The 25,071-nt window shown below is 40.2% G+C and overlaps 2 protein-coding genes across 3 annotated transcripts in view; one reads left to right on the top strand and one right to left on the bottom strand.

The window, feature by feature from the left end:
• Window positions 1–5,950, top strand: part of ZCCHC9 (zinc finger CCHC-type containing 9) — a 9,219-nt gene extending 3,269 nt beyond the window's left edge. For both annotated transcript variants that reach the window (XM_008711039.2, XM_008711038.2), the window contains exons 3-6: window positions 1,177–1,327; window positions 1,551–1,643; window positions 3,796–3,864; window positions 5,122–5,950. In XM_008711039.2, the coding sequence (XP_008709261.1) occupies window positions 1,177–1,327; window positions 1,551–1,643; window positions 3,796–3,864; window positions 5,122–5,240 (432 nt within the window). In that variant the 3' untranslated portion in view covers window positions 5,241–5,950. The remainder of the gene's footprint in view (window positions 1–1,176; window positions 1,328–1,550; window positions 1,644–3,795; window positions 3,865–5,121) is intronic.
• ACOT12 (acyl-CoA thioesterase 12) overlaps window positions 5,674–25,071 on the bottom strand; it is a 46,315-nt gene continuing 26,917 nt past the window's right edge. Inside the window, exons 6-14 of the mRNA XM_040621961.1 lie at window positions 22,763–22,919; window positions 20,464–20,583; window positions 19,416–19,566; window positions 18,703–18,758; window positions 18,324–18,387; window positions 12,348–12,481; window positions 10,195–10,323; window positions 8,877–9,003; window positions 5,674–8,402 (exon numbers count right to left, since the gene is read on the bottom strand). Coding sequence (XP_040477895.1) covers window positions 8,253–8,402; window positions 8,877–9,003; window positions 10,195–10,323; window positions 12,348–12,481; window positions 18,324–18,387; window positions 18,703–18,758; window positions 19,416–19,566; window positions 20,464–20,583; window positions 22,763–22,919 — 1,088 coding nt within the window. The 3' untranslated portion in view covers window positions 5,674–8,252. The remainder of the gene's footprint in view (window positions 8,403–8,876; window positions 9,004–10,194; window positions 10,324–12,347; window positions 12,482–18,323; window positions 18,388–18,702; window positions 18,759–19,415; window positions 19,567–20,463; window positions 20,584–22,762; window positions 22,920–25,071) is intronic.

The raw sequence follows: 25,071 nt of genomic DNA, 5'->3' as shown, positions 1-25,071 counted from the left end.
AAATCTGAACTGTCAGGTTACTGGAGACCATCCAAGTCACCAGGACTTCAAGTCTTCTTATTAAGGTGATCCAGTTTTTAGCCGTAGCTTTTCCTGAACTTGTGTAATAACTACATTTTCTTTGTTTGGACCAGCTCATTCTAAATGTAAAAGATAATGAAGATTAAAGGGACTCATTCTTTTCCATTATGTTATGAAACAGGGGAAAATGAAAGTGAGGACACAGTTGCAAAATATTGTATGTTTTGTCTGTTTAGTTTGCTTTTTAAAAATCCCGTGCTTGTTTTGAAAAAAAAAATATTTTCAAAAAAATTTTTGAAGAAAATGAACTATTTGTTATCCAAGAAATATATATACCTTTTTTTCAGTTTAAATAAAATAGCTTAAATATCTTTGAGTATCCACCATGTTTATGATTACTGTTCTCATTCATTGCATCGATAGCTATTCTCCAAATTGCCAGGTAGTATGTAAAGCAACCAAATCATTGTTTAGTGTTATGTTGGTGCCAAATAATTCATCTTAGAATTATTCCTTTAAAATGTGTTGTGTACATGGAACACTACATCAAAAACTAATGATGTACTGTATGGTGACTAACATAATTTAAAAAAATAATAAAATGTGTACATATTCTAAAAATGAAACACCTAATTCCGAATATTAAGGAATATGTATTAAAGACAAAAACTGTAAGAGATATTTTTGCTATGAAATATGATTTGAATCATAATTTAAATGGATCATTTGACTCAAATTTATTCAATTATATGAACTTTGTAAGCACTAGTATTAATTATGACTGATAATTTTTGGTCATTTTCCCTTTTCTATGGAAAACTCAGTTTTTCTAGTGGAGACATCTCCATTAATGAAATAAATAGTCCATATTTGCTTAATTCATTTAAGCAATTTCTATGAAACCATTTTTAACTATGTCAGAGATTGATGGATTTATGGATTGAGGGTTTTCAAAAGCCTGAGACCATCTGATGGAAATGACATTTTTTATTGTTTAGGAATGTATAAAACAATTTTTTTCTACAGGTAAAATATTGAGATTTTTTAAAAAAAAGAGCTAGATAACAAATGAGAGACGTTTTAAAGCTATTTTTGATAACAAGAATAAAGCCAATGTAGTTTTGTAATTTGGAAACTCACATTTTGTTTTCCCAGGTATGTTTCCATTGTAGAAAACCTGGCCATGGGATTGCAGATTGCCCGGCTGCCCTTGAGAATCAAGATATGGGCACTGGAATATGTTATCGGTGTGGGTCCACAGAGCATGAAATAACTAAGTGCAGAGCCAAAGTAGACCCAGCTCTTGGTATGTTTTCTTTCTACTGGTTTTTGATTTGGTTAATGTCGGAAGTGGGGTTTTTTTGGACAGTATTTGTCATGAGCATGCCACTTAATATTTTGAAATCGAGATTAAATTTCAAGTTGCATAAAAAATAAGCATTTTCTTCCCCCAGAGTATTTAAAATGATATGAATTATATGACTTGTTCTATACTTAGCCAACTTAACAGGAACTGTTGATCCTTACAGGTGAATTTCCTTTTGCAAAATGTTTTGTTTGTGGGGAAATGGGGCATCTGTCCAGATCTTGTCCTGATAATCCCAAAGGACTCTATGCTGATGGTGAGTACTGTTACCCTTATATGTCAAAAAAGGTGAGTTATCATGCAGGGTTGTGATTTAATTTAGACTTTTAATCATCTCTTGAATAAATTCTTGAATAAAAAAACATAACAATTTCAATTTTTATCAAACTCTATGTACTGGCCTTTATGTGTAATGTGACAATATATTAATCAAGTCAGAAAAAACTGAAGTGTATATTTCAAGCTTTGTGCTTATTTCAGCACCATTTGTGACAGTATGCTATAAATATCTACTTTTAAAAACAACAGAAGCAAAGGGGTTCTATCTCAAGCTAATATAAGATTTTAAAAATAGTGTGGTGAATTTAATCACAGGCTAGCATACCATTTTGGATAGGCAGGCTGGTACACACGCTTCAATATGTGTAGTAATCTTTGTTTCTGAATTCCTTGGTTAATTGTCTAGGATGGGATCATGTAACTTTCTTGTCTTTAGCTCAACTAACGTCTTAAGCTCCTTAAATAAAGTCTGTGATGTCTAAAGCTTTAAGGAGGAAATTTGTGGTTTCTGTGAGTAAGGTGCTTATGTGATAGCTGGTTCCATCAGGTTCCAGACACCTCTTGTGTGTCATGTCCTGGGTTCCATGGCAGAAGTCCAGTGAAAAGGCATAGCTTTCAGAATCAAGCTGACTGGTTGTAGCTCCAGTACCACCACTCACTAGTTGTGGGACTCTGGCTGAGTTATTTAATTTCTCTCAGCTCAGTTTCCTCACCTGTTAAACAGAGATGAAAAACTATATTTCCATATTTCCTTGATTCTAAGATGTACATTTTTTCACATTTTAATGCCTCTGAACTCAAAAGGTATCTTACCACTGGCGAGTGCCACATAATTGGCAGGGTTTGGTTTTTTTTTTCTGAGAGGTATGAAAAATAATGATACATCTTATAAGCAATGGTGTCTTAGATTTGATGAATTATGGTATCCACCTTGAAGAGCTTTGAGAATTGAAATACAGTGTTCAGAGCACCTCTCCTATGTCACTGTAGAATCCACAACAGTAAAGAAGCTGGCCCTGGAAAATGCCCAAAGGTGCCTTTCAGTTTTGAACTTAATGACATAGGTCAGATGACATGACTAATGGACAAAGATGGCTTTGGATGGTTATAAAAATAACTAGATACTTTTAAAAAGTGCAGCAAAGAGATCACATAGAAGTGAGAATTCAGGGGCGCCTGGGTGGCACAGCGGTTAAGCGTCTGCCTTCGGCTCAGGGTGTGATCCCGGCGTTCCGGGATCGAGCCCCACATCAGGCTCCTCCCCTATGAGCCTGCTTCTTTCTCTCCCACTCCCCCTGCTTGTGTTCCCTCTCTCGCTGGCTGTCTCTATCTCTGTCAAATAAATAAATAAAATCTTTAAAAAAAAAAAAAAAGTGAGAATTCAACCAGGTTTACATCCTGTAGGGTCATTTTTCTGGTAAGTCACTTCACATTATGAGCATGTCATGATAATGCTTGACCATTAAGTAATGGTGTTTGACCATTAAGGGAAAGACTAATTTTAGAAACTACGTGTGTTGTAATTCACAGTCCTGGAATGTTGCTTAAAGTAGGCAGACAGGCATTTTTATTAGGGTTGGGTGCCTGGCAGATAGAAGGCACTAAAACAAAAGTGAGTTTCTTTCCTTTTGTCACTGCTCACCCCCCGTCTGACTGGACAGATGAGCAATGGAGCAGCAGCTCCTAATCTTTTCTGGGGTCGTTGATCATTTGAGAACTACGGACATCCTCCTCAAAAAATGCATGTGGACACCACTTTTGCTTACAGGTTCAACAGTTCACAAATCTTTGCCTGTGTAAGCACGGCTAAGGTCTTCTGTGCAATGGCTCTTGGATACCCAGAGCACAAGTACCTTCTTCCGTTATAGCTCTCCTCTCTTTCCCTCTTCTCCCCAGATGGCCAGCTACAAGAAATGGTGGATAGGTAGTTTAGTGCTCTGTGAGATCAAAGGGAATGGAGAGTGGACTTACTAATAGGAATGGTGGCAACCACCTCTGTTCCTGTTTCCACCTCCCTCCTGCACCTGACAAGGCTGTGAGGACAAGTCAGATATGAAAAGTGCTTTGAGACATTACAGAGACATTACAATAAGTATGAGAGGTTTTCAGTGACTTTGTTCTTTTAATAGGTGGTTGCTGCAGACTCTGTGGCTCCGTGGAACATTTTAAGAAGGATTGCCCTGAGAGTCAGAATTCAGGTAAGATCTCTGGACCTCCATTTAGAAGGCCTGAGATTAGTATTCTGTTTTTGCTGAATTTTGTTAGTACTAACTCACTGAGGTACCACGATTTTAAGGCAGCCTGCTTTCCTACCGCAGTGACAACTGAATCATTCTCTGTCGGGAGTACGTGCAGTAGTAACCGAGCATTAGGAGCTGGTACTCTCGGGCGGGGAGAGCTGACCGCTCAGCCCTAGAGGACCCTGATTTTATAAAGCATCTTATTCAGACACATTCATATTTGCCAACTAATGAATTTAATCATAGAGCCAATTCTGTTCCTAACAGAAAAATACTAATTCACTCAGAGAAAATAAGAAATATGAAAATAACTGTTTTTATGATTGAGCATTCGCACATACGGTTTGCTTTATCTAGACCTGAAGGATTCAGAGCTGGTTGCAAAAACTGACGAAAATACTAAAATTGTGTTAGCTACACATCATCTGGCCAGTTATTTTCTTCCTAATGAAATACTACCGTCGGTCATCAAAAACTTCAGAAATGTTCACTGTACCTATGTGAGGGAAGTGGAGACCATTATTATATTAGTTTACCTGGATTGGAATGATGATAATCTTGAGTGAAAGAAAGACAGGAGGGTAGAAGTAGTGCTGCTTAGGGAAAAAGCACATTTCTTTTTATCTCAAATAGTCACAGTACTACACAAAGAAGTCTGCCCATTCTTACTTAGTACCCGAACCTTTCCCTTTGAAAAACCGGAGTTCTTGTTTATGGTCTTGTCTAGAAGAAGACCGTCTTTACTACATTGTAGGCAGTGAGACTGAAATGATGGAAGTGGAATTTGAATTCTCCCTCCTGGGAGGATTGCCACTTCCCGAATGACAAGACTGACAAGCAGATGTTGTATAATTTCACAGGTGGAATCTTGTGCATTTAAAACTGATGCTTCATAAGTCATACTGTTTACAGATCCTTGGAATTCATTGACTCTATAATGATGAACTCTGGGAAAGAATGAAAGAGCTTTCTCATCAATTTGTGCATTGCAAAGCAGTTGCTGCATTTCCCTAATTGGGATGAGAAATTGCCTGTGGTACTCTGAAATCAAGGGTTATAATCAATTACAGAATTGCTCACTCTCCTTTAGTGATGGAGTCTTCCCTCTTTGTGATTATGCCTCTCAAAACTAGTTCCTTTCCTAAGCCAGTACCAATCTATGGGGATGTATTTGATTACCATTTTTCTTACATTCTAACTTCCATTCCTTGACAGATCGAATGGTCACAGTTGGTCGCTGGGCAAAGGGAATGAGCGCAGACTATGAAGAAATTTTGGATGTGCCTAAACCACAGAAACCCAAGACAAATTTACCTAAAGTTGTTAATTTTTGATAACAATTAGTACTATCATTAATTACCACCTCATTGTTAAACATTATGAACTGGGCCTACTTCACAAATCGGAGCTGGGCTCCCTTGGAGACCTGTGTTGTAGATACCAGTATGATCTGGGTATGGTCTCATAGTTGCCTGAGTGCTGTCCATTTAAGTGTGTGGTTTTTTTTGTTTTTAAATGTTATGTTAGTCACCATACTAAAGTGTGCTTCTACCACTGGAGAAAATCACTGAAGAAAAGTATAAGATGTTTAAATTTGATTCTCTAAAAGAACATTTTTAACAGATACTACTTTGGTATAACCAAGTGATTATATGCTTCATTGTAACAATCATCTTTTTCTTAAAAACTATGCAGTAATGTGAACCACCCCTAAACAAAGTATAACTGCTTTGCATTTGGAATTGAATTTTGGGTTATATTGTTCTCTTGGTTCAAAATATCAATTTATTCTTAGGAATTTATAAGTTGCCACAAAATCTGTATTTTTTAAATATTTAATAATTCATTTGCTATTTACTTATTTTTCTGAATACCTAATTCTGGGTTGTACTAGCCATTGTCTGTTTACGTCCATGTACAAACCCTTTGGAAACACCATCTCTTGTGAATTCTAGATGGGATTAATTTTGGTTAATACTTGTTTCAGTTTTGACATAAAGAAGTATGAATTATTGAGGTAAAATAGAAGAATACCTTAACAGCAGCTCTTTCTTTGTTCTTGATTTTCAAGAGTGAAATTCTAGCCAAAATTTAGTTGGGTATTCAACCAGAATAATGTCACTTAACAGATTGTATATTACACTTAATAGCATTTTGTTCACGTTTTAGATGCGTCCAGGTGAGATGCAAGTATCACCATAATAGAGTGAGAACACTAATCAGAGACCCATTAGCTTCTTTGATTTGATGAATACATGCATACTTAATACATATATTTCACAAGGCTTAGGGCTCCCATTGTACTGTTTAATGGAATGACTCCAGTGGATTGTGTGTTTCATTTGGAATTTTACCTGATTGGATACATTTGTAACTAAAGGAAACAGCTGTGATTAGTCATTGATGCTTCAAAAGCAAAATATTTACCAAATAAGAAAAGAAACACTTTTCTCTGTTTTAATGTCTGCATAGCTCAACAGTTCTAGTCTTAATAGGAGCTGTTCTTTCATTTTTGGTACGAGAGGAAAACATGACAGAATACAGCTCAGCATCCCAGAACTTAAAGTAAGGAGTGCAGCTGGAAAAGGACAGCAGTGCTGCCTTAGGCCTTTAGTCCAAACACACCCAGATTTATTTCACCTGTCCTGTCAGGTGCCAAAGACTCTGGAGAGCTGAAAGCTTCCTCAAGTGAGGAAGGCAAACATTAAATTTATTTATGCACTATATATTTCTCCGGTACCTGCTATGTTCCTGGTACTCTTAGGCACTTGGGATTGTGGCCGTGATGAAGACAGACAAGGCCACACGCATTCTAATGCAGCTTTAGGATGGAGAGCAGACCTGGGGGGGGGGATGCATATCAGAGATATCAGGATAGCAGAAAAATAATATCAGATATTTGATTACATTTTAAAAGTATTCTGTTGAATCCCCTAGGACTTAGCCATTAACATTCTTCCTTTAGTCCTCTGGAAATGCCACTTCTTACAAGCTTCTCTTTCACTTCTCCATGGCTGAGTCCTAAATCCATCTGCCCTAATATCCCTGGTTTCAGTTCCTCATTGGATGTTCCACCAATACCTCAAGTCATTACTGCAGTAATTTTCAAAAAAAATCTATATTCAAAGACCCACGATAGGCAGAAGTTAGAAGCGTCTCACTGATAGAAGTTTGAAAGTTTACCATACAAAATTTTAGTGTAAGCTAACCCCTTTATTGCTAATTTTTTCACCTTTTTTAAAATCTAAAAATGTCCTTAAAAATCCGTTCTACTTCTGAAATGTCTCGTCATTTAAACCTGCATATCCACTCTTCTTATTGTATATCAGTGTTAATCCATAAAATTGGAGCACAGTCTGAAGTTCATGTAAATGAAAGCCTGCTGCCAGAATAAAAATAACAGCCAGACCTAGGCTGGCTGAGTGGATGGGCTGGGGGAGGGGTAGGCAGGGGAAGCAGAGGTAGAGATTTGACCTACTGAGGCAGGATGTGCCTAACCTCTCAAGTGCTCTAAACTCTAATGGAGAAGTCCTTCAACTTTTAAATATTGTCCTATAGAGGAGGCCAACTTGACATATGCTGGTTTGTCTTATGAGTTAAGACAAATCACAGAGTAGAATAATGAATGTTGAAGTCTGGGGAATAAAGTGCTATGAAATGGTTATGAAAGAAGAGCTCAGTTAATATTCTCTTTCTCTGTGATACCACATTTTGCAGGTACTTTTTGTGTGTATATGTAGCAATAGATACTAAATTGGCCAGCCACCTTGAATATATGTGAAATGACACTAGTAAAGTAGTTCCTATTACTAAAATTGATTGGATTCCATTATGCTTTAATGTCTTCCTAATTTAAAGCTCTAAAACATGTAATACATCTTGTCAGATGCTCCTGACATACAGGTATCTGCCATGTATGGAATAATCCCACACTATTAATCAACCAGTCAACCTACCATTTTTGATTTTATAAACTTTTATAAAATTTTAAACAGAACACGTTTCATCTCTATAACCCAAAAATGCTTATGATCATTTTAAACTGTATTTGTACCATTTTATGGTTGATACAAAATGGCATATGAGCCATTTCTACTGCCTGTGCCCTGGGAAGGGAGGAGAGCCACACGTGATCTAAACCAGTGTTAAAGCTCTTTCAATAATACGATCCAAATCGCTGGTATTTGACCTGAGATTACTTTTATTTTTTAACCCCTTCCCAACTGCATTTTGCTTCGGCCAATATTAAATTATTTTGTGGCCCAAAAGCTTGCCAAGTGTCAGGGCTAAGGGTACTTGGAATTAAACATGGGAAATAAAATCACAGGTAATTGAAAGTTTACTATTTAAAATATGTTTATCAACCCATCATCAGTAGCGTTCTCTAGGAACTGTATACAAGAGGCTGCTGTCTCTTCGATGGATTTTGACCAACCACCAAGATATCCAGCAAAGTAAGGAGAGATGCTAGCGGAAATCTGGTTGAAGTAGGATACCTGTTTCAAAAAGAAAAACCATTATTTCAATTGTTCATTGACTTAGAGCTTTTTAAAAAAATTTTTTTAAAGATTTTATTTATTTATTTGACAGGAAGAGAGAGTGCACAAGCAGGGGGAGTGGCAGGCAGAGGCAGAAGGAAAAGCAGACTCTCTGCTGAACGAGGAGCCTGATGCGGGACTCTTTCCCAGGACTCTGGGATCGTGACCTGAGTGGAAGGCAGACACTTAACCGAATGAGTCACCCAGGCGCCCTGAGAGCTTTTTCAAGCAGGGATCTGAATCTTGTTGGTATAGGGGAAGCTATGACACTAATCTTCTGGGGATGTTCTGGAATGGAACTAAAAGGATGACCTTAGGATTCACCGGATGAGGACACACATTACAGAATTACAGTTAATTAGGAAATGTGGGTAAAAGATTTCTCTGTATCTGTAGGAGCAAATTAATGTGCAGATGTTTCATCAAACTTACGGTACAGGAACTGCTGTCAATAGCATGGATGAGAAATCCAGCACAGATGATTTCACTTCTGATGTACTGTGGAGAAGGTGGGACTGACGGGACAATAACCGATTTCATTGCCACCGTGTAAGTGCCACTGAGAAATCAGTGTGAGAAATGAAGAACAGTTGTCAGATATAAATTCCTGAAGTTTGATTCAACTTATTTATATAAGTAGAAGTGAAACTATGGAGACCCCTCTTTTAGATGAGGGTTCCGCATTAGAATATGTTCTCCATGGCCACATACAAGTGTAGGGAAGGGTAATAAGGGCCACAGGTGTTTTCTGCCTAAGAATTACTTACACTTTGCATAACTCCACAAAACTGGAGTCAAGTTCTACGCATGCTTTGTTATGCTCTGACGGGTTGTAAGGACCACTGCTAATATTTTGCTGTGTATCCCTCCAGACCTTTTTATAAATATATAACGTTGATGTAAGCAAATGCATATACAGATTTTTGCATAAATACAATCATTTTATAAATATTGGTCTATAATTTGATTTTTCACCTACCAATAAATCTTTGGAGGTATTTCTGTATCGGTGCCTCTATAGCTACTTCATCCTTTTTAATGATGACACCGTCCTCTGCAGTATGGCTCTACCGTGATTTATAAGACAGACCTTCAGTTTATTTCTCTATCTTTTGCCATAATAACTGATATTACACTGAACATCCATGTACATTCATATTCACACATGTGAGTGATTTATTTCCATAGGTCACCACTGACATTGGAAATGATGCTGGCCAGTTCCAGATGTAGCCCTTAAATGTCCTAGAAGTTTCTACTTCTTATTTCTTTGAATACTTAGGACACTTCCCCTTAGAACATAGACACTGTGCTCCGAGAAGACCAGTGCCTACAGAGAAGTCATGGACAAGCACTCTAGTCAACAACCCTAGCTGGCAGCCAGACATCTTGGATGTCTAGCATAATTGAGTCTTTGTAAATTCTAAACCTATTCCTAATGTTTTATTTGGCAGTCACTGCATTTTTACTGATGATGGAATATTCTAAAGGTTTGCTAACTATCAGTGTTACGTGTGCATACAGCAAAAGGAAAAGGAACTGTTTCAGGAATCGTGCACAGTGCTTTGCACACAGGTGGCATTTAATAGATAACTTTTTAAAATAACTAATGCTCCATCTAGAAAAAATTCAGATGAACACCATTCAAGACCAGAAAGGCCAATATTGCCTTCCTTATTTTCATATCAATTTTTCCATTCTACTCTCTTCTACAAAACATTACTCTAACACTTGAATTGCATATACTCACCCATCTTTGAGAGGCCTTCTTCGTGATACAAGTACTACCAAGTCTTTGGGTTTGTCACCATTCACCACAGGACAAGTGATGTAATATATCTGATCGGCTTCACTCACCCAGTCTATGACTTCACAGGACCTGTGTAAATATAACATGAAAGAAAGGCTACACTTTTCTACCTGCTTGAATAAGGCATTCACTTCTTCTGTTTGTTTGCAGAACCCCATTACTGATGCCTCCATTCACTCTTCTGTTCACATAACCATCCTGCCAAAGCCAGCATTATTTCTCAACGTCTGTCTTTACAAAGCTGTTTGGTCAGCAGGAATAATTATGCATGTGATGGAGAGAATGGTGGCCGTATGATGCCAACGTCACTGCCCTCAGAGCTTCAGAGAAAGGCATTTATAGTTGTTTTCCACAAAATTATTTCTCTCTAGGATCAGGTAATAATATCTGAAGACTACTGAATTATATGGACAGTCACTGAAGAAGGACTCTTAGATAAAAGAATATGGTATCCTTGAAAGAGCACCAAGTTCAAAGTCAAACAACTTGTCTGAATCCCAAATGTACACTGCATTATCTACGTTATGTTAGGCAAGTCACTTCTTTTCATTTGTAAAATGTAGATGATAATACCTAGGGGGTTATTGTGAGGAGTAAATGAAAACACCTGGCATAATACCTGAATCAAGGCAGGTACACAAGACAAGTAAGTTGTATTAGAATTCATTCACTGCTTCCTCCATTCGTTCAAGTTCAGTTTGGCTGAAAAGTCAGGTAACATAGAAAACAGTGCGAGAAACGTTTGAAATGAACTAACACCAAAGTTTAGCCATTGTTCTTGCCAAAAGCTTTGTACTTATAGAGTATCTACAAATATTGATGCAAGAAAACTGTGAAGTATTTCCTCTTCTTTCAGAGTGTTTTATTATGATAGCAGTAACCATGATGTATTATTCTGGCATCTATGCAAATGTAACACATGACCCCAGAGGTGTTAAACTTTAGTGGTATTAAATTGTCTATTACAGGGTGTTAATCATCATCAAGTTTAGCCATTTTAAAGATGAGCTTCCACTTCATCAAGATCAGGAAGTGAATGGTAATGTTTAATGTAATAGGAAGCCCATCTCACTGATCCCTTTCTTTCACCATGATGCCAGTGAGGACCCAGGTGCTGCAGCCCCAGAACTGGGACTCTTCGGAAGAGGGGGCATGGCCCGAGCGCAATCAGACCCTGTCAGTGCAGGTGACAAGGTGTACAGCCTTGTATTCCAGGAAAGAAGCGAGAGTGGCAGAGATTGGGTTGGGAATGCAGGAGACAGGAAGTAACAGCAGGAAGAGACATAGGCTGACAGGAGTGGGCCCTGATCAGACAGGAAAGGCAGGGAGTAATGCCTTTGACTTCAGTACTCACACAGCTGCCCCTCAGCTTCTCACCAGGGAATGCTACTTCACAGAAAAAGGAGGAACCGCTCATTAGACATCAAGAGTGGGAAATGGGAAGGACAATTAAACACTTCCTCAAGAGCAATGAAACTGTGTTTTGAAGTACAAGGATGGGGCGCCCGGGTGGCTCAGTTGGTTAAGTGGCTGCCTTCAGCTCAGGTCACGATCCCAGGGTTCTGGGATCGAGCTCCTCCTTGTCGGGCTCCCTGTTCAGCGGGGAGCCTGCTTCTCCCTCTCCTCCCTGCTCCTGCTCTCTGTTGCTATCTCTGTCTCAAATAAATAAATAAAATCTTAAAAACAAAAATAAAGTACAAGGGTGTGGAATTCAGAGCCTGAAGGATCTGGGTTCCAATTCATGTTCGGTTGCTTAGGAAAGCAATCTTGTCAAGTCTCAGAACCTCCCTCTCTTGCTAAGTGGGAACAATACACCAAGTGTGGAGTTGTTGATAGGATTACAACTGATGCGGGTAGAGCATGTCAACTCAATAGAAATAATAAGTAAATTATTAAAATAATTTTTGTTTTGTGCCTCTCAATAGCACTTGACGCAGTTTTTAGTGCAGAGCAAGTTTTAAAACATACTCTTTAATTAATAAACAATGGGTCGTATGTTGGGCAATGGAGATGGACTGTAATATGGAGGCCACACTTTACTTGATGTCATTTACATGACGTTATTCAAGAAAATACTTCAAATGTATTCTTACACGTAATGGGGGTCCCACGAAGGTCTCTTGGTAAAGTCAGACAAAAGATGATAAGTCACGTGTGCTGGTCTTTCCACATGCTTTTCAACCCAAACAGATAAAATGTCATGCTCTTCCAGGGCATATATTTTTATCTAAAAGATAATAACAAGAAAAATTGAAATACAAGACAAAAATGGATGTTTTCACTTTAAAACCCACACACGGAGTCATAGGTTGATTGTACTAGCTAAGGCAGTTTGGCACCTGAATAACAATGAAGCCAGACAATGACAATTTCACTTCAAACACTTGGGTGTCTAGAGCTTGGACCAGGATGTTATCCTCTGTATCCTCTAAATAATATGGGACTTGGGATAGTTAATTATTGTGCAACAGTTATCTCTTGAAAAATAAAAAAACGTAAGCCTTTCTCTTTTTATCTTTTTGTGATATTTCCCTGCCTCTACCCAGCAACAACGGAAAATGGCATTAGACTGATAGGCAAGTCAGTGTCTTGTCTCCCTCCAGAGACCCTGGACACTTTGTTAGGATGTAAGGCCTTGGACACTTTCTTAGGATGTAAGGCATCCCAAGGAGCCCCATGAAGCAAGCCACCACGTCTAGAACCAACCCAACCTTTCAAAAGGGCTGCCGAAGTGCCATGTTTCTTCAGCAGAAAGCATTCTTTCGTTTGTGAATCACAAGGGCCCATCCTCCTGAGAGGTCAATTCCTGGGTTTCTAATGTTGTTATTCCTTAGATAAGAGGACACCTGTCTTGGGGAGCCATTTGACATATACTTAAACGATAACGTATCCTCCGTTACTCCAAACTCTCCTGCTATTGCACTTTTACCAATAATCAGAGATACGTGCTCAGCTAAGAGCACGTTTCTATCCTGCCCATTTTCTCCATCTCTTTTAGGGTGCTTTGAAGTTAGTGTTGAAATGTGCCATCTTATAATCATCCCCATGGCAACAAGCTGTGAGAAGACAAACAAACAGAGGGTTAAGACTTCACTGCAGGAATCAAGCAGATGGACAAGTCAGGCTGTGAGGGAGAAAACCTTTATTTAAACATAAACATCTTCAAGAAGGGAATAAAGAAATAAGAAATCGACTAAAGCCAGCTTAGAAAGAAAAGGAGTGGCTACTTGTTTACACCATTTTACCTCCCCAATTGACCTTTGTGCCAATGAAAGCCACCTTTAAACTAAGCCCACAAAGGAGGACGTGTCCTGGGCTATGGACATGTATCCAACAGAAAGCCACGAATGGGCCTCCAGTTGGTGGCTGAGACTCATCCCTGCATAGCCACGCCCAACTTTGCCCCCTGTACGGCAGGAGGAAAAGGAGGCTCCCTGGTGTAAATCCTGAAGCAAGTCACCTAATCAAAACTTGGAGGCCGTGGGGCCCTAAGTCAGGTTTCTTGGGCTCTGCAGTCTCAGAGGAGGCAAGGGCAAGAGGCCAGGGTGAATTCCTTACTTTCTGTCAGATTCGGGCCTTGGGGCAGCCAGCCATGGTCTACACTGACGGAATCAAGGTAGAGAGAGATGTAATATTGGGCTGAGCACTTGCTAAGGGTTGAAGTGTGTCTCCTCAAATTCAGTTAAAGTTCTCTGAGTACTTCAGAATGTGACCTTATTTGGAAAGACGGTCATTGCAGATGTAATTAGTTGAGATGAGGTTAAACCGTAGGAGGACGGGCCCCTAATCCAATAATGACAGATGTTCTCACACAAAGGGAAAATGTGGAGGCAGACATGCACATTGGGAGAACATCGTATGAAGATAAAGGCAGAAGTCAGGTGACACTTTTACAAGCCAAGGTCTGCCAGAGATTGCCGGCAAAGCAGCAGCAGCAAGAGGAGAGGCCTGGACCAGATTCTTTCTTACTCTTCAAAAGCAGTCAACCCGGCCAACACCTTGATCTCAGACGTCCAGCTTCCGTAACTGCGAGACAATACCTTTCTGTGGTGTAAGCCACCCGGTCTGTGGTCTTGTTAGAGCAGCCCTAGGAATCTATCACAGCACTTGCCCGGAAAGCCGCTCGCCTGGTGGCAGACACACGCTGCCGCTTCCTATCCTGAAGCCACAGCCAACACAAGCTGAGCAGCCACCACTGACCTCTGCCCTAGCAGAGCTCACTAACTTATCCAGTGCCGAGTAGGTTAGCAGATGAGTGCGTGGTATCGGGATCCTTCTCCCAGAAGGTGAAGGCAGCAGAAAGCCTTCCCCGAGGCTGTGTGGTGAGAATCAATGACACCCACGCGGACAAAGCCGGCAAGGAAGAGCGGCGGTTGGTGCTGGTCTCTTTGAACCCTAGTGTCTTAGAAAAGCCAGCTTCTGCCTAGTGAAAAAAATTCTCCAAGGCCAACTCTTCAAGAGAACATGCTCTCTTTCACGCTCAGAAGAATACAGGTTAAATTCCATCTGTAACCAACTCAAACATTTTATTATTTGATGCCTGGCGAATTTTATTCTAGGAAATGAAGCCGAAAGTGAGTGAGCTTGAAACTGCTAACAGTTTATAATGATACTGTTTTTTCATTCTAATAAGATTCTGTTTAATGGATTTGGATATCTTATACAAACAGCAGAAAAGAGTCTAACTGTAGAATTTTATACTGTTTTATACTATCAGTTGACATTGTGACAACATTATGAGAAGGAGGACAAAACCATTTTATACAGAGGCCTGGGTGGGGAGGGGAGGCTAACCTTCCTTGGAGATGCCTGGAATGACCCCTGGGGCTGGGGACGAGAACTGGTCAGGTGGAGCTCTGGGACCAGCCCCTCCCCAGCTTCAGTGAGAACAGCGCCCTCTGGTCTGTGTCCTGCGCTGAGTTTCGTTCCATGGAAAGGTTTTCAAGTAGTCCTTGCCGTTCTGCTTTCATCATCATTGCTCTGTCATGTCAGTCTCCTACCCGTGCTGGGTCTCACCCTGAGGATTTGGCTGGAGCTACTCACTGCCGGGACAGCCGCTTTCACCCTCCAGCATCTACCTAAGCTATCTGCGAGGAGAAAAGTATCACCCCCTCTCCAAAGTTCTCTCTAAAGAACTGTCTTGCTTGCTTTGAACTGCCTAAGAGCTGACCTTGATGATTTAAACACTACAATCACTCACTTGTTCATAAACTACCTGAGAATCATTCTTCCGCTGTTTCACATGTGTGTGTGATGTTGCCGAAACAGTCTACAAGTTCCTTTAGGGTGACGGTGCTCCTTGTATTACTTTTGCTCCTTGTATTACTACTCTTATTAATTCCACCACTGTACATAGAAATGAAATAGGAATTAAAAGAATAAGTACTGCCCAATTACAAATACCAGAAATCTTAGACTTTTGCCACTTAACTAATTTATATTAACAATAAGTATAGATTTTTCTTTTTTTTTTTTTCCTCTCTTTTTTTTTTTGGTGGGCAGCAAAACAAGGTCTATTGAGCGATAGCGAAATGATAGTACGAGCTCCCCAGGAGGGAGGGGACCCGAGAGTGTTGCCCGACATAAGTATGGATTTTAAAAACCTGAAATAAGCATGATCCATAACAGATAGTTTAAGAATCATTTGATGAAAACGTGACAGAAAAAAGTGGGAGAGCTGTATTATAAAATTAGAACAATACAAAAGCTTTAAAACGTAGGAGAGAAGAGGATAGTGTGGAAAGGAAAAAAAAATCCAAGTTTTATCATAATCTAAAGAACTGGAGGACTTCAAATTCGACAGAAATGGCATAAGATGTTGCTGTAATTATATAATATCTTATAATAAGTATCTGTACAAAAATAAAGAATTAAATATTGATGGCTCTCCTTAGACACAGACAAATGCAGCATTTCTTTGTTTAGGTTTATTTTGGCTCCAAACTTTCAAAGAACTGAAGTTTTTATATAGTATACAGCTTCACAAAACATGCTGTCTTCCTTCATTCCAGACGCACGTTTGCCCTTTCCAATGCTGCTTAGATGCCAGCAATGATGCAAGAAACAGATGTCATACTAGTAAAAGAAAACAAAGTCTTGAAGCATCTTTTATGTGGGATAAAGAGAAAAAGATCATTTTGTAACGTGAAACCTATGTTTCTGCATAACTGAATTAGGCAGACGTGGAAACAGAAGCGGATCGAAAATTGGGTAAAGGGAGATCTTGAAAGGATTCAGTAGTGAAGACAAAGACACGATCAAAGCCAACAACCCAGAATAAAACACTGGCAAGAGGTCAAAGTTGAAAAGAATCAGTAAAGTGGTATCAGAGTTTGTTTCAATTTTAAGGTAAGTGACCACGTTATTTATCGTCCAGACTGGGGCATGGAGGCATTATTAGTAATTACGGTGAGACAACAGATTATGGTGGACCAATCACTAATTAAGATGGGACGACCAGGACTGTCCCAGGAAAAGCAGGACATGGGGTCACCCCATTGCAGAGGCTGCTGCTTCACTGATGAAAAGCAGTACACACTGAACGTGAGCACAGAGCTGGCATGACCGAGCCCCTCCTGGGGGTGGGCACCGCTGGGACCTGCGGCCACCTGTGGTGGCGACCTTACAGACTAGATAGTGTGGGCATCAGCCTCCACGGCTCTCCTAACAGACCTCTGAAGTTGGATAAAATTAGAATCCAAATGATTCATGTGTATGTTAAGTCTGACGACCGCAAAACAGTGTAAAAGGTGCTAAGAGAGATACAAAGTCAAGACACGGCTTCTTTCTTAAGAAGTTCGTCATCTAGTTAGGGGAGAAGGCCATGTGTAAAAAGTTAAATTACTATGTAAGACATCGATATCAATTCAGCGTCTCTGTGGAAGCAACGTCACAAGACGGTGCATAATTAATTGACAAATTAATTCTGAAACAGTAATTGCTAAGGGAGTTCCTACGGGGGAAGTTCTTCAGTCAAGGGTGATAGGAGTGGCTTCATGCAGACACATTTTGTCCCGGGGCTTGAAGACCAGTTCGGATTGGGGCTGACGGGGCAAGAGCAGTGGAATATGAGAACTAAGTTCAGAGGTAGGAAGGTGCGGGGCGCACGGAAGGACCCCAAATCCGCCAGCACGGAGGACTAGAGACAGCGCCAGAAAGACATTTGACTCTTAGAAATAGTTTCCTGGAGAGATTTCTGTACCTTGTTAAAAGCAGCAGCAGGAGCAGCAGAAGCACCACCACCACGACCACTTTCATTTGTGACAGACTGCAGGTGCTACATGTACCTGGATGCCTCCTACCTTTCCCACCGCGCTGGTGACCTCCCAACCACTTCTGGCCGCCAGACTGTTGAGAGCCTCCACATTGGCATTACTCAGGGCTACCTAAAACATAATTCTTGTAAAAGCTGAGAGTTCAACCCACAGATACGGGATCAAAGAGTTTCTGCTTTGACTATGAGCCAAAGTGGTAATGCTGAGCTTGGAACTAAGCTATAGGTAACATAATTTCTGTCTCCAACTCTTAATCCAGAATTCAGACAAAATAACATGAGGCCTGCATGCTGCGCAAATTAGTGCCATATTAATTGGTGTCCTGAGCAAAGACAACGTTACTTTTCAATACGACTTGGAATCAACGTGTAATCCGTAAACTTGTATTTCTCTTTCTCTCTTATGGTCAAAAACTTTACAACGCCTAAGACTTTGTTGTTGTGTCATAAAAATGCAAGCTGGAGAGCATGTCGTTCCCCTCAAATCACTGAGGCACCAGCTCTCAGTGTCGTGTTGCCTGAACGCATTTGATGGCAGATCCTTCGGAGTCCGTACTTTGGAAATTGTGGGTGTAATTCAAACAAGGCAGGGAAGCCACTAGTTGGTAACCGCCTACTGATGGGTTTTGTTTCGTTTTGAGACGATTCGTTGATACAATTCACCTTTTCATCTAACCTGTGCAGGCACAACCTGCATCAGTTAAACGTGGGAACTATCATTTTATAATGATGTCATTTTCCATTTTTATAATGATGTGATTTTTACATGAAGAGAGCACAATAATAAAACCGTTACCTGGTTGCTTATGTCCCACTGTACACGAAGTGGCACCTCTTCTTTGTGGGAAATAACATATTTTCTGAAAAAAAAAATAAAATGTTAAGTAACATGTTATAATAATAATGTTTAATAATAAATACGTTTTCTTCCCTGCATTTAGCACACAACAGTAACCATGACACTTTCTTGAACCGAAATCAGCAGTTTTAAAAGCTGCTTTTAGTAGCGAAACAATCAGGAAGAACAATCTCCGCCACAGTTAGCCTCCAGCCAGGAAACATCAGACCTTCTCATTTTACATTATGTGGGAACACAGACCCAGAGAGGAGCCCTTTGTTATATAATTTGTTAGATAAGAGACGATAGCATAAAATCCTCACATCCACATCCTTACCTGCCGAGGCGAATTCTTTTGCGTGCAAGAGCTCCACGATATCGTCTAAAATCATCCTTTAATAAGAAACAAAGTAAAATCAATACATTTCTAGTATTTTAGTGCTACAGTCCTTAAGTCTCTCTCTCCTAATTCAGTTGAAAGGGCTGCTTGGGACACATACGGCGTCTCTGTGTGAACTGTCCTCAGCAACCACAAAGGGCAGGTGCATGGATAAAAACACATCCTTTACAGCCCTGTTCTTTCCTTTTTTAAAGCAGTGATTGTTATCATTTCTGTTACCAGAATTATACATGTATCTCAGTGAAGAGTTTTTAGGAAAGGTGAGAGTTGGCACTAAGGCAGCTCTCAGATGAGAGGAAGACAGAGTTCCCCCGCATGTGGAGCCGCAGACAGCTGGATGTAAAGAAGCAGAAGTCAGAACAACGACCCAGAAGATGATATGCTTCCCACAGCAGCACCTGGCCGAGCAGAGGTGAGGTCTCCAGGGCCTCTGTCATTCCAACAAATGATTAGAGTGACTTGGGGGGAAGAAAAAGAAAGAAAAGAAAAAGTCCATTTTACTTTGTGATGTAGAAAAGAAAAAAAAAAATCCAAAGAAGAATCGCCTTGGAAGTTGTTACTGGCAAGAGGAGATTCCAGGTGGAGCTCTGTACCCACCACTTACCCCTAGAAGTGATCTGATTACTGAAACTTACGTGCTACTAACTGACCTTTGACACGGGTTTGATTCTGGGAAATGTGACCAGTTCTTCCTCATCATTGACAGCATTATAAATGAGAAAAGCACTGTTGATGTGACGGCCTCGGCCTGTAGACCACTCCTGACAGTCAAAGGCTTCCACACGCACTCCCACTTCCACACTGCAGAGGGCAACACGGGGCAGTGGGCAGAGAACCCGAGCGCACCAGGCCTCCTCGGCCCGTCCCCACAGCCGCTGCCACCACTAATCTCTTCCATTCTGATCGTCATAAAATACTGGGAAATAAAAATGCTTTTACCAAAAACTATAAAAACAAACAAACAAAACAAACAAACAAAAAAGAGAATGAGGGCCCTGGGCTTTCTGTCACTGCAAATCTATGCAACTGTTAAAATCCACTTCATCAGGTCGATGGATCTGATGTACCAGCCTTTGGAAAAATTTCCACTACTTTCCCACCATCAAGTGGGAAAAAGTTGGGGGGGGGGGAGTTAATTGTGCCAAAGTCAAGTTTTCTCCCCTAAAAACAACTGTTCTATATTAAAAAACATCAGACACTAAAATTGGATAGGAAACATAGATACTCTTTTTCACATTTTAAAAGAAATAATAAGAAATGAAATCTTTTCATTGTGTATCAAGAATAATAAAAATAACTGGGAAGTGCTTTGGACCTCATGGTGATAAATAACAGGTCCATTATGAGTCAGTTGACCACGAAGTCACTGGGACTCTTTTGAGAGTGAAAGGAATAGTTAATAATTATGACAGGGACACACCGAGACCAAACTGGGCCAACTGGGAGTCACCCTTAAGAGACAAAAACCAACCCATCACAATTTATTAAGTACAAAGAGGCTCCAAGCAGAAAAGAGGGTTAAAATGAGTGTCTACAGATGTTGATGACTGAGTGAAATTTCAAAAACAATCAGAAGGAACGTGGATACTTTACAGTAATCCCTACACTCACCTCCAGATTGAAATAAAAATAAAAAAATTATTCATGTGCAAGTTTGAATTCATTCATAGCCACCTAAGAGCATTACGCGGGCTTTACCAGGTCTGAAATGTATTGTTGACAATGGCATTGAAAACCAGCCGGTCTCCAACAGCAGAGGGTCCCCGGAACTTAAACATGTCCACAGACTTCAGGAGCGGGTGTGCCCGACAGAGGCGGCTGAGGAAACAAGGGAAGAGAGAGAGGAGACAGTGCTCACTCTCAAAGTATTTTCATGAACTGTCGATTTGTTTAACACATGCAATTGACAAATATCCAATGTACTTCCTAAATAAACATCTCTTTTAACTCTTTTAAGAGTGAAATAAAGAAGTAGATGATGTATGTTGACTGTGAGTCTATACACTCCCTGCAAATATTCTGGGAGATACCATGCCCCCAAGCTGTGCGGTCTTCACCAAGATGCGTGGTGTTTCTGCTCTCGTGGTGACAGCCCTGCTCTTGTTCTGTTCCCTGTAAGTCCCCCTGAAAAACAAAGCAGTGTTTTTTGTTCTCATTTGAGGGTTCTATTCACCCTGATAGCTCACGATCACAATCATAGGAAGTTGTGAGTCCCAGGTCAGAGGGTGGCACAGGGAAAGAAGTGTCAGCTGGTACGGTTCATACTCGTTCCTTCGCTCATAGTTAGCTAAATTTACTCATGTGTCAAAAGACTAATTTTTCTCCCTACAGGAACATCACCTGGATTGCTACACAAAGCCTGAAGGGTTACAAGGTACACATTTTACAGTTTTGTGTGTGTGTGAACTTTTGAAATATTTATAAAGCATATTTGATCTCAGAGTTACTTTTGTAATTTTCTACATTTTAGATTCCCACTGTAGTCATTCAATTACTCAAAGGAATTGTGCCAATGTTGAGTGAACAGACTCTGCCATAGTTAATTATATTGTAAGTCTTCATAATAGAACAGGTTCAAATACTTTATTGTCATTGAGAATGACAATCTCATTTTAAAAACAAGCTCTTATTTGTGCATAATTTATAAGGAGGATTTCTACAGGTTTCTAACTATAGTCACAATTATAGACATAATCGCAATAAAATTCTTTTAATTTGGGGGAAATAAAATCTTCATAATTATCAACAGTTACAAAAACTGTCAGTAGGACAGTTCCTGTTCAAATGCATTTTCAGAATACACAATGTTCCTTAAAGCTGCTCAAATGCCTACATGCTTCCATTAAGAATAAAATGCCTTTGGGGGCCCCTGGGTGCTCAGTTGGTTAAGCGTCTGCCTTTGGCTCAGGTCATGATCCCAGGGTTCTGGGATTGAAGCCCTTATCAGGCTCCTTGCTCAGAGAGGAGTCTGCTTCTCCCTCTCCCTCTGCCCCTCCTCTGGCTTGTGCTTACTCTCTCCCTCTCTCTCAAATAAATTAAATCTTAAAAAAAAAAAAAGAATAAAAAGTCTTTTTTTTTCAAATCTTTTTTTTTTTTTTTTAAAGATTTCATTCACCTATGTGATAGACAGACAGCCAGCGAGAGAGGGAACACAGCAGAGGAGTGGGAGAGGAAGAAGCAGGCTCCCAGTGGAGGAGCCCGATGTGGGACTCCATCCCAGAACGCCGGGATCACGCCCTGAGCCAAAGGCAGACGCTTAACGACTACGCTACCCAGGCACCCCTTTTTTTTAAACTGAGGAGTACTTAAAAGTTTTCTTCCAAGTTCCTCTGTCTTTCTCATCTTATTTTTCAGTTAATCCTCTGGCCATAATTCTAACCACCAACTTCAAAAGGTCAAACCTAATTGTAAACTGCCTTTAAAAAAGTTTACAACTGGACTATTTTTATGTGTAAAGGCTGTCCTCTTTCCATTCTGCATCCACTGTACCATAACTATCATTACAGAGAGTTTCAGGGTTACAGGATCAACATTTACAATTCAGAATAAAGTATCAGATCAGTCATTTCACTTTTATTTTTGAACCAAGAACATAAACATTCACCTTCAAACAAAAGGACAGATTAATCCTAAGGTGAACGGGTAAATGACTTACTTTTTCACTATAATAAAAGGCAACACTCCTCCCCTTGTCTCCTTGGCTAGCTCAAAAACCAGGACTCAGACCCTTTCTAATCTCTTCCCAGTGGAACCCAACATCACACGCCAAAGGTCAAAGCCAAAGGGCGCCTGGGTGGCACAGCGGTTAAGCGTCTGCCTTCGGCTCAGGGCGTGATCCCGGCGTTCTGGGATCGAGCCCCACATCAGGCTCTTCCGCTATGAGCCTGCTTCTTCCTCTCCCACTCCCCCTGCTTGTGTTCCCTCTCTCGCTGGCTGTCTCTATCTCTAATAAATAAATAAAATCTTAAAAAAAAAAAAAAAGGTCAAAGCCAAGAACCTTGCAGAAATAGTAGCCACGGTCTCCATCCAAGCCATAATTTGGCCACCAAATGTACTTCCATGATGGTTTGCATGGGGTGGGAGGACAAGTTCAATGCTCTGAACAGATGTGCCACTTGTGGGAACCATTCCTTCCTCTTCGTCACAGATGGGGTCTGAAAGGTAGGGGTAAACATTAATACTGGTGGAGTTAACAGCAGGGCCTGAGACTATGGCTGTTCCTTCCTAGCAGCACACTGAACCCAGGGGATTGTTGGAAAAATTAAATTATTCCCGAAGACTTAAATCTTCTGAGGAAATAAATGGATTTCGTTCTACACAGTGACTTTCATCTGAATGGTGGATATTTACAGTGAACTGGTTAAGATAACGGATCAGAAAGGCTCTTTTAGAGAGTGTATTCCAACCTCTCAAGTTCACAGGAATTTTGATTAAGAGAATAATCACATTTAAACGTGAGTTGTTTGGAGTGGGGGAGGAGCAGATATGGGTGGGGAGAGGCAAAAAGAAATTTGGGGCTTGATGGATATGTTATCTTGATTGTGGTGATGGTTTTATGGGGGTACACATGTCTCAAAACGTATCAAGCTTTGATATCAAGTATTTATATTTATAATTGTTATTTATAATCATTTATTAAATTATTTATAATAATTATTATTCATGGTACATCAATTATACCTCAATAAGGTTGTTAAAATGAAAGGAACTGGACCTATAAAGGGCTACTGACACTGAGAATCCGGAATAGTTTGCTCTAGGATAAACTTCAGAATGGGAACGTGGCCTCCCATGGCTACTGTTTTGCAATGAATGTAGTCACAAACAGAAAAGACACAGTGAGTACTTTTCTGTCCTTCTACTTCCTTTGAATCATATCTGCTTCATTTACTGACAAATTGGTTTTTACTCCCAACAATGGAGAAATCATTTACTCTGGCTGCAAAGCAGTAAAATGTATTCAATTATGCTTCCTGCATCATCTAGTGAATCATCAGCTAGGCTTAAATCTCATGTGCTATTGTTGAGGAGGTAGGGGGAGGATTTACAAATCAGGGGTGCCATCCTGCTTGTGCTGTCAGAGGCAGAGCTGAGCTCGCAGTCCAAGAGCACAGACTGGCCAGCTGTTGGGAACTGGGAATGGGGCCATTCTCGGCACAGTCACGTATAAGTGAGAAGTGTGGCTACAAAGACCTTGAACTGCATTTTCTCACGAAATTTTTAGATTTATAATTAATTGATCGTCTTTTCATGTTTTTCCCCTTCATTCCACTGATCATTTCAGTCATCTACTTAAAAACAGGTCAGAAACATCCCATAACATCCTAGTATAAAAAAGTCCAAATCCTTCCCTTGGCCCTAAGCCCTTCTTTCCTTGTCTGGTCTACGCCTACCTGTCCAGTCCCAGCTAGTCGGACTGCCGCTCCTACCACTCTCCCCCCATCGTATTCTCTCTCAAACTCCCTCTTTGCTTCAGCTACTTTTTTCAGTTCTATAACTAAGTACTGTCTTCAACACCAGGATGTTTGCACATGCTGTTCCCTCTGTCAGATGCAATTCCTATGGCCACTACCACCTTCTTCCCCTTACCTCCTATTCTCTTATAGGGGGACAAGTTTTGCCACCCCAAGATATGCCTCTTTGGCATGTTGCTTCTTTCAGGCTCATTGTTTTTAAGAAACTATAGATACAAGAGAAGCTCTGAAAACCCAGTAGAAGTTACCAATTGGTAAGAGACATTTATGTGTATAAGAAAAATCTTCATTTGTAAGGATGTTTCCAGTGCTGTACCAGAAAGAGGGGGACGACTCTAAATCTAGAAACTTATCAGTGGAGAAGACAATGACTTATAGCTGCATAATAACCTTATTCTCTTTTCCTGTGCTTTTCTTGGTAACCTCCCATAACTGACTCACCACCCCCAGTATCATCTTTTGTCTTTGGCTGAAGATGGTATTTAAGGTGATGGTTTCAGCCATTTCAGTGAGCTACTATTTTTCTGGGTCTCTCCTATATACACAGGCAGTATACATGTAATTGAACTTTTGTTTGATTTTCTCCTGTTAATCTGTCTCATGTCAACTTAATTCTTATATGAGCTAGAAGTAGTTTATAGGGTAGAAGGAAATTCTTCCTCCTTAATACTCTGTTGGCCCATCCCAGGCATCTTTTCTTCAGGAAAGCCTTCCCAGACCTAACAGCTGATTCCCACTGTTAGGAGCTCTCACATGCATCTTTCTCTCACAGTTATAGTTTTATGTTTATTTGTGTGATCTTTGATTGTCTGACCCAGTAGATCCTAAGCTC

The sequence above is a fragment of the Ursus maritimus genome, unplaced genomic scaffold (assembly GCF_017311325.1).
Source record: "Ursus maritimus isolate PB19 unplaced genomic scaffold, ASM1731132v1 scaffold_5, whole genome shotgun sequence".
Taxonomy (NCBI): Eukaryota; Metazoa; Chordata; class Mammalia; order Carnivora; family Ursidae; genus Ursus; species Ursus maritimus.
The sequence above is the reverse complement of the archived record's forward strand: the minus strand, read 5'-3'. Positions and strand labels throughout refer to the sequence as shown.